Source organism: Vulpes lagopus, chromosome 10 (genome assembly GCF_018345385.1).
Source record: "Vulpes lagopus strain Blue_001 chromosome 10, ASM1834538v1, whole genome shotgun sequence".
NCBI classification, from domain to species: Eukaryota; Metazoa; Chordata; class Mammalia; order Carnivora; family Canidae; genus Vulpes; species Vulpes lagopus.
The window spans coordinates 34,443,180-34,460,618 of NC_054833.1; the positions used below are offsets into that span (position 1 = coordinate 34,443,180).

General features: G+C 53.3%; 3 protein-coding genes across 7 annotated transcripts in view; 1 reads left to right on the plus strand and 2 right to left on the minus strand.

Moving 5' to 3' along the window:
• Window positions 1–1,373: 1,373 nt before the first annotated feature.
• Window positions 1,374–8,813, minus strand: FOXRED1 (FAD dependent oxidoreductase domain containing 1). Its single transcript, XM_041773104.1, has 11 exons — window positions 8,665–8,813; window positions 6,490–6,710; window positions 5,489–5,599; window positions 5,059–5,177; window positions 3,890–3,984; window positions 3,520–3,621; window positions 3,109–3,185; window positions 2,764–2,924; window positions 2,519–2,648; window positions 2,231–2,335; window positions 1,374–2,022 (listed from the first exon to the last, which is right to left on the minus strand). The coding sequence occupies exons 1-11, from the start codon at window positions 8,747–8,749 to the stop codon at window positions 1,768–1,770; spliced, it is 1,461 nt and encodes a 486-aa protein (XP_041629038.1). The 5' UTR covers window positions 8,750–8,813; the 3' UTR covers window positions 1,374–1,767.
• Window positions 8,814–9,046: 233 nt separating this feature from the next.
• SRPRA (SRP receptor subunit alpha) lies at window positions 9,047–14,742 on the plus strand. The gene is made up of 14 exons (XM_041773102.1): window positions 9,047–9,274; window positions 9,771–9,854; window positions 10,118–10,281; window positions 10,431–10,591; window positions 10,834–10,993; window positions 11,106–11,259; window positions 11,472–11,563; window positions 11,664–11,782; window positions 11,923–12,009; window positions 12,299–12,471; window positions 12,572–12,785; window positions 13,183–13,346; window positions 13,434–13,532; window positions 13,661–14,742. Exons 1-14 carry the CDS (start codon window positions 9,158–9,160, stop codon window positions 13,787–13,789), a joined length of 1,917 nt encoding a protein of 638 aa, XP_041629036.1. The 5' UTR covers window positions 9,047–9,157; the 3' UTR covers window positions 13,790–14,742.
• Window positions 14,743–14,991: 249 nt separating this feature from the next.
• The window catches only part of FAM118B (family with sequence similarity 118 member B), a 46,363-nt gene continuing 43,915 nt past the window's right edge, over window positions 14,992–17,439 (minus strand). For 4 of the 5 annotated variants that reach the window (XM_041773106.1, XM_041773107.1, XM_041773109.1 and 1 more), the window contains 2 exons: window positions 15,773–15,832; window positions 14,992–15,522 (listed from right to left, as the gene is read on the minus strand). In XM_041773106.1, the coding sequence (XP_041629040.1) occupies window positions 15,509–15,522; window positions 15,773–15,832 (74 nt within the window). In that variant the 3' untranslated portion in view covers window positions 14,992–15,508. The remainder of the gene's footprint in view (window positions 15,523–15,772; window positions 15,833–17,439) is intronic. The other variant, XM_041773105.1, reaches the window with a different exon arrangement.

Sequence of the window (17,439 nt, forward strand, 5' to 3'; positions counted from 1 at the left end):
CCTCACGCCTGGTATCAGTCAGGCCCACCTTCTGTTTCATTCTTCTCCCCCAAGACCGCTTTTGAGGGGGAATGAGCATTTTACTAGCTGTCTCTACTCCCACTCACTTCTTCCCAACAACTGTCACCTCAAACCCCACGGGGGGTTTCTTCCAGAACTGCTGTCCCTGGGGTCCCCACTGACACACTTGGTACTGGCCCAGCCTGTGCGCATGTGTGGCTACTGCTGACTGCTCCTTCTGGCTTCTTGTGACTCCTCACGCTCCTGGCTTTTCTCCTGCCTCTCTGGCCAGCTCTTAGGCTTCCTCTCCTTTGGTTCAACCCCTAAATGTCAGAGGGGTCCTGCAGCTTCCCCCCTTGGTCCCCGGCCCCCTACTCTTCTCCCACTGTGGGGCAATGCCATTCTTTTCCACAGTGTCCATCTCTCGACAGCCCAGATCCTCCTGGGAGGCCGCAAAGTTCTACTCCCGGTTAGACATCTCCTCCAGGTGTCCTGTGGGCACCCTTGACTCAGCGTGTCCCAGACACCTTGTCCCTCGTGCTGCTCCTCCCTGGTGTTCCTTACTCTGTGAAAGGCAAGACGTATAGCTAGTGTCTGAGCCAAAAACCTGAGTCTTACTTGGCCGTCTCTCATCACTGCTGTCACTTCTTAGACGCACATGCTTCTTGCCAGGACGGTGCAGGCCCCCTTGTCCCTGCCATGTGGACTGAAGCGACGGCTCGCATCTGCCCTCCTGGCCTGACATCATAATCTAGTCTCCACAAGGCAGTTGGGGTGATTTTTCTAAAAGGAAAATTGGAGTGTGTCGCTTCCCTGTTGAAAGCGCACAGAATACACCCCAAGCTCCGCAGATGGCTCTTCAGCCCCTGGCCCTGCCCTGCTTCTTAGTACTCCTCTTCCTTCACCCCGCAACCTTGCTCGGACGAATCACTTACTGTCCCTTGAACCTCACTGACTCTTGGTCCTGGGCATTTGTACTGGGTTTCCCCACAGCCTGGAATCACTTATTCCCGGCCCTCCGGGGCCTGCACTCCATCTGACCTGGGCAGAGGGGCAGGGCGGAGATAAGAACACTCGAGTGAAGACCTACAGAATGCCTTGCCTGGTTCCCCTAACATGTAGCCCTGGGCCCGGCCAAGGGTTGGAGCTGAAAAAATAGTCCATACACGAATGAACCCTTCCCTTTCCTCCATGGCCAAACCCCTGCAGGAACTCAGGAAGAGGAGGCATTAGTCTGCAAACAAGATGCCTCCACCCAGGACTTAAGAATGGTCCCGCCAGGCGGCCGTGCTCCTCCCAGCCTGGCGTCAAGGGCCAGTGGGTGCTTCAGAAGCATGTGCCGTGACGTGAGGCAGAAGGGATGGAGGACTGGATGGGAAGAGTAATCACATTTATTGGTTGATGACTAGGGTAGACAGTCACTACATCCGGGCCAGGCTGCCCGAATGCTCCCTGCCTGGGTACCAGGAAGGAGCCGGTCTCGGTCACATGATCAGGTATACTAGTAGTCCAGCTGTACTACTTCGGTGGGTGGCCTCCACCCCGGCCAGAGATGGGTCGTGCAGTCTCACCCATCACTCTGTTGGCCTGGGCCTCAGGTGCAGTGCCTCAAAGCCCGTCGTCTGCCTGCCTGCCCCGCCTCCGGATGAGCAGGGTGCGGGGACAGGAGAGCCTGGCTTGGTGCTGGGGAAAGCCACGGTGAGGAAGATGTGCATGTGGGCCAAGGCTGACAGATGGGGCAGTGGGGCCCATCTGAGAGCTTACGGTTCAGACGATATTGTGCTCCTGGACCTTCTCTCCCAAGTAAAAGCGGCTGAAGAGAAAGGGGCTCAGGTCGATAGTCTGGAAGTGGCCTTGAAGCACCATCTCCGCCACGGCTCGGCCCACGGCAGGGGCCTGCTGGAGTCCATGGCCACTGAAGCCCGTGGCAAAGTACATGTTGATGACTAGTGGGTGGGGACCCACCACACCATTCTGGTCAAAGGTGTTGTAGTCGTAATAGCCAGCCCAAGAGCTCCGAGCCTGCGGGTGGACAAGATGCTGGGGTGCCCGGGAAGGTGCCGGCACACGCCGCCCTCACTCCTGCCCAAGAGTCAGACACGGTCTGACCTCCCAGCTGCTGAGGGGTCAATGGGATGGGTCCTTTGCAGCTGTGAGGTGGAGGGCGCGTGACAGCGGACAGGCTCTCCAAGGGGACCGAGGTGGTCAGGCTCACCGGCCTCCCACTTACCTTCAGAGTCTCAAAAGCCGGTACCCTCTGGGCCAAAGAGGGCCACACCTTGTCCTGGAAGAAATCATGGTCCACTTCCAGGTTCCCTGGGTCCGGTTCCTCCTCCTGCGGTGAGAGGTGGGGACGTGGCTTATTCTGCCTTGGACAGGAGGGCGGGCCCCACTGACCCCGTTACTCCCCTCAGTAGGGCTGGCACATCAACAGGAGTGCTGGCCCCCCCAAATAGCCTGGCTCTTTAGTGATGACTGGCCTGTCTGCTGCCCAGCACCCCAACCCCACCTAGCTTACCTCGGTGGGGCTACAGCCGCCCAGATAGTTGTTGCCCAGTCCTTCCCGGCGGAAATAGACCCCACTAGGATCTACGACGAATGGGGTCTCCAGGCCCGGTCCCTGGGGGCAGTGCCACACGTACACGTACCTACCATGACCAGCAGGTTAGAAGAGCCCCTCCCCTTACCACCACAAGTAACAACCCCTTACACTGCCTCTTCCCCTCTCCCACCAATCTCCTCAGCTGCCCTGAGGGGAGTCACCTTTTCCTCGGCTCCACAGGTAGCTTGGTGCCCTGCAGGGTGCCCGGTGGCCCCTTCCCGATACCAGCCAGCTGTGCGATCTGGCCAGACCAGGCCCCCGCTGCGTTGATCACGATGGCACATTCCACAGGCTGGTACTCCAGGCTACGGTCTACCTTCACCTGCAGGCACCAGAGGGGGAGGGGAGGCAGGGCCCGGGCCATACGCCGGGCGCCATGACAGGTGCATTTCTTCCTGAGCCTTAGTTTACCCAGACTGGAAGTAGGTAGAAAAAGAACGAAGTGACAGCTGTTGCCTTTTGTGCCCCTCCACTTGGTAAGGAGGACGCAGAGGCTGGGAACTTACATGGACTTCATGGATCCTTTTCAAAGTCACCTCTTCCCCGCTCCTGGTCTCCATGTGGTCGGACGAAGAGATAAAACCTGCAGAAAAAAGAGAGGAACTCCTGAGGCCTGAAAAGGACAAGATTGGGATAGCAGGGGTTTCATGAGGGGAGCAGGTTGGAAGGCTGGGGCTTTCCCACAGAGATGGGGGGACCAGGATGAACCTGGCCACACGCAGGACAGGAGGGTGCTGAAACCTTCCAGCACGAGTAAGTCATGCAGAAGGCTAGTTAGGAGCCAGAGTCGGGATACCCAGCCCCCGGGGAGAACTCCCTCGCCCCCCAATTCTTGCTTATTAGCTCGTGAATGAAGCTAAGACCCCATCTACGCCGGCACCCCGGGGAGCAGAGCAAAGAAGGGACCTCAGACTCACGTGTCACCTCTCCTTGGCAGAAGAGGACCCCCATGGACTGAACCTTCCGCCGAAGCCCCTGGAGCAGACACCAGGGGTCAAACCAACCTTCGTGCTCCATCCCTGTGACGAGCAAGAGGACTCATGAGGCGGGGTCAGGACCTTCCCCTCCTACTGGATTTCCTGTGCCCCTGACCCCTCTTTAGGGCTTGTAAGCCAGGGGAAGTCCTGCTGCCTGATGCACCAGAGTCAAATCCTGTGGAAGGACACAGAGCTAGCACGGCCTGGGGGGTAGGGGGGCAGCACTGCTTCTTGGTGTGGCTACAGGGTGCTGAGACTCCCTACCCAAGGTGCCCCATGAACCCTGAGCCCCTCTGCAAGCAGGCCTCACCGTAAGACGCCAAAGCCACGCCGTCTGTGTTTATCCAGGGAAATTTGTTCCGAAGCTGCTCAGGAGACATCAGGCAAACTTTGGCTCCTTCCTGCCTGAGAGAAATGCATGTGCATGTGTGTCAGAAGGGGAGTGAGCAGAGACGGAGAAGTATAGACCCCACTCTACAAGTGGGGGTTCCGCCTCATTCGTGTCACTTCTCTGCCCCAAACTCCCCAAGTTCTCCTCCTTGCTGAGTGGGTGGAGACCAAGCCTCCCAGCCATGGCTCTTCACCTGATCCCTCTTTCCTTGCCTACACCCTCATATCCCTTTGGCCAGGCTGAACCCTGTCATCCCCTGATTATTCCACGTCCTTTCACGACAGCGCAGGTCACTTTCTCCACTTGTGCCTGGAAGGGCCTTCCTGCCCACTTTCTAGTACAGTCCCATCCACCAGCACAACCCCCCAAAGACAGCAACACAGATCCTAAGAGGACACACTCGCAAGCAGACTGCCTGTGTTGAATCCCAGCGCCACCACTAAGTGCCCGTGCCTCAGTTTACCCACATATAAAATGGTGGCTATTTGGTGGCTAAATGAATAAACGCTGCATCTGAGACATCACTTGATGTCCCCAGTGAGACTTGCAAGTCGATCTGTTGAACACGTGCACTCCTGACCAATCGTGAGACTCACTCAGGAGAGGGGCTGCCCAAACCGGCCTGCTGCCTGCATTTTTGTATGAGTCACACTTGGTCGTTTATATTTTTGCCCATGTTTTGTCTATGGCTGTGTTTCTTTCAACTGCAGAGCTGGGTGACTGCAACAGAGACCCTATGCCCCCAAAAGCCTAAAATACCGACTACCTGGCCCTCACAGGAAAAATGTGCAGATTCCCGGGCCCTTCCCTAGAGGTTGTGGCTTATTAGGTGTGGGATTTTCCAGGTGGTTCCTATGATCTGGCAAATCTGGGAACCACCACAGCAGCGTGTTGGTCCACATCTGTTATAGCACCTGGCACAGGGTCCTGGGGGTCTGCATGTGTCTGTGGTTCCCGACAGGCTGCGCTACCACACAGTAGGGACCTGTCTTAGCAACTCGCCCATCCCAGTTCCTAACTTGGAATCGGAGCTTGCCGGGTGTACGCAGCTGAGTGAGGAGCAGCCTGCTGGTGTGCCAGGTACCCACCTCTGCACCTTCACGTTGCTCTCCATGAGTGCGGCACCCTTTTCTGAAGCCAGCAAGAGATAACCTGAGGGGTTGAACTGGATGTCCAGGGGAGGGTCATCGACTACAGCCAGGTACTCCTGTGTGCAAAGAAAAAAAAAAAAGGCTCTGTAGAGAAGCTGATTTAAAGAATGGAGGGAAAAAATAAATAAATAAATAAATAAATAAAGAATGGAGGGAGAGCTCTCCTGGCTTCTTCACCAACACCTCCCAAGACTTAGAGGAGTCCCCCTCTGGGTTCCACCACCGGGGTGTGGGGGGAAACTAGAGGTTCCCACTCCTAGGTGCCTGAACTGCTTCTGCTCCTTGATCCCCTGGCCAGGGGGCTACTCCAATTTCTGGGCTAAAGGCATGGTCCCCACCCCCCACGCCCAAGTCTCTCTGCACGTACATTGATGTTGCGTAGAAACTCAATGGAAAAGAGGGAGAGCTGGATGTTCTCGGGCATGGAGAACTGCTGGCGAATGCCGCCCACAGAAAGCACGGTGGATGCCCGGGAGTACTGTGGGAAGACAAGAGAGGCTGAGGGGGGCCAGCACCCCGTCCGTGTGAGCACCCTCCTGTAGCAGAAGCACCTACAAGTAGAGCACAGTACTACCTGCGGGCTTAAAATATAAGAGGAGCAGAGGCAGATAAACCCACATGCAGGCCAACCAGCACCCAAAGAGGACAGTAACCACTAAGATCCTTCTTAGCAGATGGGCCATCTAAAGGGCTGGGCACGTGGCACACATGGGAATGGTCTGGAAGCTCAAGGGCAGGAGATTAACATTTCATCTACTAACTGGAAAATGGAAGGATGTGACCAAACTAGCAAGATTCGTAGTTAACTGGCAGTGGCTTGACTAGGAACAACAGGGGTGCCTGCGTGGCTCAGGTGGTTAAGTGTCTGCCTTCGGCTCAGGTCATGATCTTAGGGTCCTGGGATCGAGCCCCGCATCAGGCTCCCTGCTCAGTGGGGAGTCTGCTTCTCCTTCTCCTTCTCCTTCTCCCTCTCCCCCCTATTATGCTGTCTCTCTCTTTCTCAATCAGATAGATGAATAAAATCTTTGAAAACAAAACAAAAAGAATAGGAACAACTGAAGTGCAAAACCTGAGAAGTCATAGAACCAAAAGGGGGATGGGAGAGCTGTCTGTTCATGACAGCTGGAATACAGGCTCTCTTTGCGCCCAGAAGATCCAACATGGTGAAATTTGCTTTTAAGAGCAAAAACCATACAGCCAAAGTCTCTAATTCATGGGAGGGAAAGCCTGGGACTATTCCTCAACAAGACCCAAAGTACAGTTTCTGCCCTTTGGACCCCCAAAGACTGACGTCTTTCCTCCCACTTGCCCCTGAGTAAGATCGGAGTCAGTGCCCCACTCATGACGCCACCCTCCCCCAGACCTCACCGTGTGGTCCCGTTCCACCACCAGCACCCGAATGGCACCTCGTGGCTTCTCCAACCTCTTCAGCCAATAGGCCACAGACAGGCCAATCACCCCACCCCCCACAATCACCACATCCGAGTGTTCAGGGGGCAGGTAGCTGGTGTCGTACAGTGGATTCCAAGCTCCTCCAGGAAGGACTGACTGGATCTTCTTCTTAATCTCAGACACCATTCCGTTCTGGTCTGTGGGACGCAGTTATGGTCAGAAGGCCATACGTTTTCTTTCCAGGTGGTTAGGGGTTAGAGGATGGGCTAAGTGGACCCTGAGCAGGCTGTGCCCACAGCTGGCCTGTCTCATAAGGTCAGCTTCACTATGTGGTCTGCGTGCCATTAGGCTCTCTGCCTTCTCATGTGGTGTGCCCAGCAATGCAAGAGTCAGCTTCTTAAAATGAACACGCTATCCTCTCTCCCTAGGCGAGGGGACTTAGGCAGGTTTACCTCCCGTGCAGGCTGCTCTCTCCTCTGGGCCCCAGGCTCACAGATTCAACTGCATGGTCCTCTTGTCTTGGATGTCCCAGGCTCCTGGGCCAATGGGTCCTGGCACATCCCAAGCTGCAGTGCCCTCTGAAGCATGATACTCCGAGGGGCATCTTATCCTGGATATCCATCGCCACCAGCAAAGCTACATTCATGTCCTATTTATCATCAAGTCCTGATGTCTTTGCCTCCTAAATATCTCCCCAATCTGTCCTCCCATTCCCCCCATCTCTGCTACCACCACCCTAAGCTCTCCCCTAGACTAATGCAAAAGCTTCCGAATTGTTCCCAGTAATTCTCCTCTTGCCCACCCAACTCTCTTCTGCGTGCTAGCTAAAATATTTTCTAAGCACTAATTTAATCACATACTTGGTTGCTTAAAACCTTCCAGTGACCATTACTCCAAGGATAAAAGTCCAAAGTCTTTAACATGGCCTGTGAGACACTGCACAGCCCGGCTCCTGTTTACCTTGTTCTCTCCCTCCTCCCCCACTCCAGCCCTCTGACACCTTGATGGCGCTTTCTTTCTTTCTTCCCACCACAGGGGATCAACATGTGGGTTCTCTCTGCTTTGAAACTCTGTCCAGTGGCCCAGTGGTTTAGCGCTGCCTTCAGCCCAGGGCGTGATCCTGGAGACCCGGGATCAAGTCCTGCGTCGGGCTCCCTGCACGGAGCCTGCTTCTCCCTCTGCCTGTGTCTCTGCCTCTCTCTCTCTTATGAATAAATAAGTTTTTAAAAGTCTTTTTAAAAAAAATGAAACTGGGTGCACTTCTTTGCTGTTAAGGCCCTGCTTCCCTTCCCCTTCAGCTCAGTTATCATTTTCTCAGGAAGGGCTTTCCTGCCCCCCTACACTGTCCAAATCTCCTGTCCCGCCATCTCATTGCCTCACGCAGCGCATCTGCAACTCTGAATTTCTCTGTGATTGCGTCTGGCTGTGCTATGCCTGCTTTCTTGGCCTCTCGATCTCTGACCCGGCACAGAACCTGGCGCACCGTTAAGCGCCCTGAATCAACGAATCCTTTTGTCTTTCACACCTAACTCACGCATCTCCAAGTCTTTCCACGGACTCGCATGTTCTCCGACCTGGGCTTACCTCCGCCGTCCACGCTGCCTTCCCCATGTCTACACCAACTACACGGCTTCTGCTAGCGCCTTGCACAAAACCAATGCTTCTCTTAAGCTTTTGCTCGGGTTCCTCAGGACGTGGGACGCACATCTTCCTTGAACCCATCTGCCCCCTGCGCTCCTGCAATCACGCTGGCTGCGGGGCCCAGCGGGAGTCTACAGCTCCCCGGGCGCCTGCACCGACGTGCGCGCTCTGCTCCTCCCCCCCCCGCCCCCCGCAGCCGCACACCTGGCACCGCACCCTGCCCGCGGGCGGGGCCTCCTGCACGTCTACCGCTGCGACCCCCCAGCCTGGCTCTGCTCTTCGGTGGTTAAGTCGAGGCTTGCAGCGATGTGGCAGCTGTCGCCTGAGAAGGCACCCTCGGCATCCGTGCGGCGCTCGGGCCTCACGAGCTCGGCGCGGCAAGCTCAGCCCCTTCTCCCGGCCGACCCGCTGCCCTTGCACGGGGGGCCGGGTCCTGAGTCCCGAAGGCCGCACAGCCGGCGACCGGGCCCACCCGACCCCCGCGATACCCTCCGCTGCCCTCAACTTTACCCGGAGCGGAGCCTCCGCGGCGTGAGCCCAGCCCCCGGGCCAGCAGGGCCCGGCCCCAGCGCGGCCGCAACGCCGTCCGCAGCATGGCCTCTGCGCGCCCCGCAGCTCCACACCGGACCCTGCCCCTTCCCCGCGCCCCGCCCCCCGCCCCCTCCGCCGTCACTGCTGCGCGCCCCGGGCCGTTCCGACGAGCGCGCCCATTGGCCAGCGGCGCCCCGGGCCCCGCCCTCCGCGCTAGAGGCGGCGGCTCGCGGGCCCGCCCCCATCCGCCCCCATCTGCCCCCACCCGCCATTGGCGAGCCTGGCGACGGCGTCAGCACTGCGCGCCCTCGGGCGGGGGCGGGGGCGGACCCGGCCGCGCGGAGCGGAAGTGCGGCTGAACCGGTTTCCGGGGCCGCTGGTGTGACGTGTCCCGCGCCTGGCGCAGCAGGAAGCGGCGGCGATCGCGGCCTGAGCTCCCGGCGCCGGCCCCGGCTTCTTTCCCGCTGCCGCCATGCTCGACTTCTTCACCATTTTCTCCAAGGGCGGGCTTGTGCTCTGGTGCTTCCAGGGCGTGAGCGACTCCTGCACCGGGCCCGTTAATGCGTTGATTCGATCTGTGCTGCTGCAGGTATCGCTCCCCGCGGGGTCCGCCGGCCCCACCTCCCCCCGCCCCCGCCCCCCCAGCGGGCGCCCGGCTCGCCCCGGGACTCGGCTGCCCGCCCCCGCCCTCGGGTCGAGTCCCCGCAGCGCGCTCTCGGGTTTCCCACGGTTCCCCCAGCGGCCTGACCCGCTGTTTCCGAGGCTGGGTGGGATAGTGGAAAAACGCCTTTGAAAGCCGTAGATAAGTGAACAGCGGCTGGTCAATCTGATGCTATGACTCCGGCCCCCCTGGCTTGCACGTGTCTTGCCTTCCCCTGACCTGTTTCCCTCCCCCCGACTTGGTGCCTGCGCCTCTCCCTGATGGGATGGATGCTGGAGAGCAAGGACCCAGCATCCTCCGGGCCGTGGCGGGGCCGGGGGGCGCCTGGTTCCTTCCCACGGGGAATCCAGGGTAGTCGCCGAAGGGCGCAAGCCTGGGGTTTCTGGGTGGTCTGGACGTGTCTGAGACCTCCTCTTCCTTCCAGGAAAGGGGAGGTAACAACTCCTTCACCCATGAGGCGCTCACACTCAAGTATAAACTGGACAACCAGTTCGAGCTGGTGTTTGTGGTAAGTGGAGGTACTCCCGAGACGTCGCGGTCACACTTTGAACACAATTCTGATTACTAAGAGAATCCTAATTAATGGCACCCAGTGTATATGATGAAGTAACTGAGAAGCCGGGGAGGGGGGAGGGGGAGAGGGAAGGCGCTGCCGCCAGCTTGGCTGCCCCTCAGGTCAGGGAAACCTGCCAGGCCACAGAGCTGGCCTCTGGAGGCCTGGGTTGAGTTGGCTTGTAAGCAGATCTGTTGGCTCCGTTTCTCCCTGAACAGGTCGGTTTTCAGAAGATCCTAACGCTGACGTACGTAGACAAGTTGATAGATGATGTGCATCGGCTGTTTCGAGACAAGTACCGCACAGAGATCCAACAGCAAAGTGCCTTAAGTCTATTGAATGGCACTTTTGATTTCCAGAATGACTTCCTGCGGCTCCTTCGGTGAGTGGCCTCCCCTCTGCAGAGTCGATGCCTGCGCCCTGATGAGCTCCCTTCTTTCCCGAGGGTGGTTCAGGGTAGCACGTTGTACTGAAACACATTTCTAGATCTGATTGACCTCTTGGTGTGAGGGTTCTTTCTCTTTTCTCTAGCGAAGCAGAGGAGAGCAGTAAGATCCGTGCTCCCACTACCATGAAGAAATTCGAAGATTCTGAAAAGGCCAAGAAACCTGTGAGGTCCATGATTGAGACACGGGGTGAAAAACCCAAGGAAAAATCAAAGAACAGCAAAAAAAAGGGGGCCAAGAAGGAGAGTGAGTTTGAGCTCCTTGGACATAAGAGGGGCATGAAAAGTTAATGGCAGTAAGGACTGAAGTTGTTCCCTGTCTTTCTCTCTGTCATTGCTTGTCTCCCCTGCTCAGTGCCCATCACCCTATCACCCCCGGTCCTCGTGATCCCCAGCATGTTTGTTCCTAGCTTCCTCTCAAGGACTTGGAAGACTCTTGCCCATTGTTCCAATTTGGTCATCTTTCACCAGAGAGTTTTCTCCTAACAGGCTCTGACGGCCCTTTGGCTACGGGCAAAGCAGTTCCTGCCGAAAAGTCCGGTCTCCCAGCGGGGCCAGAGAACGGGGTAGAACTTTCCAAAGAGGAGCTAATACGCAGGAAGCGGGAGGAGTTCATTCAGAAGCATGGGAGAGGTCTGGAGAAGTCCAGGTGAGCATTCTTTCACCATGAATCCTGGGATCTCACCACACTGGGAGCAAAGGGGCTCCTGGGTGGATGTTTCTTCTTCACTTATAAACTTTGGTGCTGTAACCCTTTACAGCAAGTCCACGAAATCAGATGCTCCAAAGGAGAAGGGCAAGAAAGCACCCCGGGTGTGGGCACTGGGTGGCTGTGCTAACAAGGAAGTCTTGGATTATAGCGCTCCCACCACCAATGGAGCCCCTGACGCTGCCCCGCCTGAGGACATCAACTTGGTAAGAGAAAACGGGCCAGTAAGGATTACCTTTATTAAGAAATGGGAGGAGGTAGAGACCAGGAGGGCAGGCCCTTTAGTGTCTATGAACAAAGGGAGTGGGTTATGTTTGGAGTTTTCTGAATAACAGAGTAGTGAGGACATGGCAAATCCCAGGCTGCTCTGCCCTCAGTGTTCCCGATCCCATCTTGTTCCTTTCCCTGTACCCTCAAGATTCGAGGGACTGGGCCTGGGGGGCAGCTTCAGGATCTGGACTGCAGCAGCTCAGATGATGAAGAGACCGCACAAAATGCCACCAAACCCAGGTAGGGGAATTTCAGGTGGCGGGTGGTATGTGTGGCTCCAGGAGGGATGAGCCTGGACTCCCGCCCTTTTCTATGGATCTGTGATCTCCTGTGCCTGCAGTGCTACCAAGGGAACTCTGGGTGGCATGTTTGGGATGCTGAAGGGCCTTGTGGGTTCCAAGAGCTTGAGTCGTGAAGACATGGAATCGGTGCTGGATAAGATGCGTGATCATCTCATTGGTAAGTTCTGAAGAATAGGTGGACTCAAGGTTTATGGGCGAGGGGTGGTGGAGAGTAGAACCACGCAGAATTCTCATCTGTACCACAGGGTTGTTTACTGTTGACGTGGCTGGCCCTCACACCTGTCCCTGTCTTTCCAGCTAAGAATGTGGCAGCAGACATTGCAGTCCAGCTCTGTGAATCTGTGGCCAACAAGCTGGAGGGGAAGGTGATGGGGACATTCAGCAGTAAGTATCCCCCTAAACCAGAAAATGCTCAAGGCATAATGTGTACCAGGAGGTTAAGCACATTGATGTCCGTTTTTACTAGGTGTGTGGCTTTTGGCAAGTTCCTTCACCTCTAAACATCTACTGTGTAATTTAGACTTGAAGTTATCGAGTTAACACTTGTAAAGTGCTTGGAACAGTGTCACATGTGGTGTGGATTCCTTGTATCCTCCAGATCCTAGTTCCTTTAGGTGTTGGGTGTTCTTGGGGTACATTCCTTGCGTTTCACAGATCCACTGCCCCCTTTTAGCGGTGACTTCCACAGTAAAGCAAGCCCTGCAAGAGTCCCTGGTGCAGATTCTGCAGCCACAGCGTCGTGTAGACATGCTCCGGGATATTATGGACGCCCAGCGTCATCAGCGCCCTTATGTTGTCACCTTCTGTGGTGTTAATGGAGTGGGGAAGTCTACTAATCTTGCCAAGGTCGGTACAGCCGCCCATCACCTCTGACGTCCTTTTTTTCATGCTCTAAGTCTTAGCCATTCTCATTCTAAGGGACTGATTTCTTTGCTCTTTTGCACAGATTTCCTTCTGGCTGCTAGAGAATGGCTTCAGTGTCCTCATTGCTGCCTGTGACACATTTCGTGCTGGGGCTGTGGAGCAGCTGCGCACACACACCCGGCGCCTGAGTGCCCTACACCCCCCAGAGAAGCACGCTGGCCGCACTATGGTGCAGTTGTTTGAAAAGGGCTACGGCAAGGACGCTGCAGGCATTGCCATGGAAGCGATTGCCTTTGGTACGGCGCACAGGACAGGGGCAGGGCTGGGGGGCTGCTGTGGACCCCTTTCCTCCTTGGGATTCGTGGAGGATCAGGGTTCCCCTCCTACCAACTTACTGCTCAGTAGCAAGTCAGGCTGGAGAACTTGCCTTCAGGAGTGGCTAACTGCAGGCAAAACTAATATATTCCAATCAAGAAAGCCTGTTACACATCTCTTTTATCCTGTGGGCAGGACATTCTTGACCGCAAAACACAGAACAGGTTTTTGCTCACACTACCTTATAACCAGATCCGGAGCCCGAGAAAGTAAACACACAGGCTTTTAATATATAGTCAGGTTACCACTTCTTGAGAGAAAGCTGGGATGAGCAAGACAGTCTAGAAGTTTTGAGTTGACCACTTTTTTTCTCTCTAGCACGTAACCAAGGCTTTGATGTGGTGCTGGTGGACACAGCTGGCCGCATGCAAGACAATGCCCCTCTGATGACTGCCCTGGCTAAGCTCATTACTGTCAACACACCCGACTTGGTGCTGTTTGTGGGGGAGGCCTTAGTAGGCAATGAGGCCGTGGACCAGCTGGTGAGGGCTAGGGCCTAGTTCTTTTCCCAGCCTGAGCTTTGGGCAGCTGGGTACTTCTTGTACTTACACCATGTTTCTCCCTTACAGGTCAAGTTCAACAGAGCCTTGGCTGACCATTCTATGGCTCAAACACCTCGGCTCATTGATGGCATTGTCCTTACCAAATTTGATACCATTGATGACAAGGTAAATATGGATGCATGAGATGGGGAGGGGCATCCTGCTCAGGGGGGTGGGCTACAAGGCTGCCTGTTACTGAGGGGATGGAAAGAAGTGGCTCTGAGTTGATTGGGTATCCCCTTTCTCCACTTCAGGTGGGAGCTGCTATTTCTATGACCTACATCACGAGCAAACCCATCGTCTTTGTGGGCACTGGCCAGACATACTGTGACCTACGCAGCCTCAATGCCAAGGCTGTGGTGGCTGCCCTCATGAAGGCTTAACATGGCTCTTGCCCAAAACCAAATCACTGCTTCCCCCAAAGCCCCTCTTCCTGTATCAAGAATGTGCTTTAGAATACGTGAGTGATTTCTCTTCAGTGTAGTACAGAGGCAGAGTGAGGGGAGCTCTAGGGGCCTGCAGCTCCCCCTGCCCCACTCCTTGGCAGCCCAGCCTCCACCTGCGAGGGCCTAATCATGTTACAGTCCACTGCCCATCACCCCCTTCCCTGACAGTCGTCCTTCCTACTCAGGCATTCCCTTCTCTCTGCCTACACACTCAGTCTCATTATAGCTTTGACCAACGGTTGGAAGATCCAACACCAGAGCTTTGCTAATTCACACGGTCACAGGGATGTCTGAGCACAATGAGCAGTCAAGACTTCCACAGCCAGCTAGCTCTCTGGGTTATCCCTTGGATCCACAGCTTTCAGGCCCCTGGGGCCAGGATGATACCCATCACACTGTGGCAGTGTATGGCCTGTTCTAATTGCTGCTAATTCTGATGATGACCCCATCCCCATTGTTTCCTCAAAGCATTAGCTAGGCCAGAGTGATTTGTTAGAAATGAACAAAAGGAGTTCCTGCTTCCCTCAAAAATAAAGGGAGCTGAGCTGCAGTGTTGCATTGGGCTTCTCAGCCTTCCAACTCTTCCCTGCTCCCAGAATCCAGATGTAAGCTTTGCATGTTCCCTTTCCTGGGAGAGAACCAACTGTCAAAAGGGTATACAAGTTGCCCCTCTCCCCCACCCCACTCTTCACCTGAGTGGATCCTGGCTTTTCCTCCTCCTTTCTACAGTGCCTGGTAGACAAGTGCTACGTTGAAGAATACAAACCTCTTGTTAAGACTTGTCCTGTAGCTTGGTATTACAGATGTGCTATTAGTGCAATAAGGTGAAGGCTGTCTGCCCAGAGAAATACATAATTTATATAAGAAAATAAATTTCATAAGTAAATTGCCTTTTACGTCTCAGAGTTATTTTGTATACGATTCAAAAAGTAAGATTCCCCCATCACACTAACTATGCTTCTAGGCCTTATGGTAAGAAGGGAAATAAAACAGGAATTGATAATGTTTGTCCAGAGAGTAAGATCACCCACTTCAGTGCGAAAGAGAACTTTTAAATTGAGTTACGAAAATTAGGCTCATTTTGTGCCTTTGCAAGTTTTCTAAAGGGACTCTAAAAGTAGAGCCAGGGCCCTGGGAAGTAAATGAACAAGCTTTTAATACAGCTCAGTTATGTAAAATACTGTACACTGTAAAAGGTCTAGAAAACTAGAGCTTCAAGTCATGTTTTAAAAAAGCCATTAAGCTTAATTGAAAAACCAAGTATAGAGTACAAAACAGCAACAAGGGCCATGGTGATCCCGCGGCATCTAGCTCCCAAGTCCTTCATGCAGGGCTGTAGCCATAGTCAGTGGTGGTGTCACACTGATGTGTTGTGTGGACACAGGCATGTCCAACCCAGGGATGGGGGGGCTGCATTGGGTCCCGTTGTCACTGGGGGATCCTTGAACTGGAATAGGCCGCAGAAGATCAAGAACCAGTGGGCATGAAGGATTGAGCTGGAACACCCCCCGACCCCCAACTCTACCGCCAACCTTCAGCCTCTGGGTTTTGGTACTTCCATGGAGCTGTGTTGGGCTCTTGTAAGTTTAACTGCTAAATATTCTCCACAGTCGGGCCTGACAGCTTGGTCTAATGGTGATGATTTCTCTAGCCCTCTCATGTTCTACAGTCTGTGGAGAGAAAAGAGAGTAAGATGAAGGCTCACGAAACACATCTGAAGCTACAGATATTTAAGTCAATCTTAACTCTTCAGAAGACAAGATATCACAGATACTAGGAATCTTGTGATAGACTCAATAGGAAAACACAGAATCCTAACAGGCAGGAGGTAAGTCACTTCTCCAAGGTCCTAACCAAATCCCTGGAAAACATTTTCTGCCAATGAAACTGACACAGACAGTAGAACAGGAAATAGTATACCTCTTATCTCACTGTGTGCAGCCGATGAGCCATTTAGCTGACCTTCTCTCACCATCCCTGCTAAACAGAATGCACAGTCAGCATCGGATATTAGACCAGAAAGACAAAACAATAGAAAACCAACCAACTAAAGGGTAATGAAATGATGGTCTAGAAAGGATGGCATTATTTAGTAATGAAGACATCACAGAAAAGAAGATAAGGAGGTGAGCAGAAAGAACTGGGTTAGTCTTCGGATTATATTAAGTAACAAGGAAGCAGTATGGTCCCTGAGCACACCAACATTGTAAATAAAACATTAAATGGGCAAGTGTGCCTGCTGTCCCTAACTCACCTTAAAGGCCACATTTAGGTAAAAATCCAGGAATGGAGACAGGGAGCAGCATGCAAAAATACATAAAGTGGGCAAATTCAACCAAGGAGAAGAGTGGAAAGTAGCAGATGCTCTCACAACACAAAATGAGTTAAATCTGAGCTACCCAATATGGTGTCATTAGCCACATGTGGCTAAATAGTTTTATGTTAAAAATTCTGTTCCTCAGTCACACTAACCACATTTCTTTTTTTTTTTTTTTTTTAAAGATTTATTTTTATTTATTTGTGATAGACATAGAGAGAGAGGCAGAGACACAGGAGGAGGGAGAAGCAGGCTCCATGCACCGGGAGCCCGACGTGGGACTCAATCCTGGGGCTCCAGGATCGCGCCCTGGCCCAAAGGCAGGCACCACACCGCTGCGCCACCCAGGGATCCCCACTAACCACATTTCAAATGTCCAACAGCCACATGTGGCATTTGGTTGTGGTACTGGACAGGGAAGATAATAGAATATTTCTATCACTGCAGAAAATTCTATTGGACAGCCCTGGGATAGGTAATAGCATAGGAAAAAAAAAAAACTTTAAAACTGAACACATGGAAAACAGGAATCAGAAATATGACCAATTAGAGTATAAATAAATAAAAGGCCACATTCCTACATACAGATTGGTATTGGTATTCCCCCCCGCCTTGGAAAGAACTTTAGCAATTGTTATCAACCACTAAAATATTCATGCCCTTTGACCTAGTAATTACACTGAGAACCCATGCAAAGGAAATTACTGGCAAAAGGAAAACTGTAGGGATGATGATATAATTCATTGCAACAGTACTTACAATAGAAAAACAAAACAAAAATTAGGACTTGCCTAATGGGAAATACTGGGTAAACTAACATCCACATTGGATTGTAAGTCATTAAAAATAGTGGTTATGAAGGCTAGCCATGTGGGAAAATGCATATGTACCACTGAATAAAGTAACACCTCTTAAAATTTGTTTACATCTATGAAAAAATGCATAGGGAAAATTAACTGGAAATACACCAAAATAACTGCTTATATTATAATGAATTATAAAAATTATTTTTCCTTTCCCCATTATTTGATTTCTCTGAAATAAATGTACTAGAACCTACAGAATCTTTTGAATCCAAGTAACTTTCACTATTTAATGGCGAGTACACTGTACAATGCCAGGAGCATAGCAAGTGTTCAGTGTTTAAGAGGAAAAGACTTCTTACCTCTTACCGGTATGTATCTACAGAGACTCAAATCATAACCAAGGACAGAGAATAAGCTTGACTTGTCTCAAAATGCTTTTTAACCTAAAACTGCTCTGCTAGATT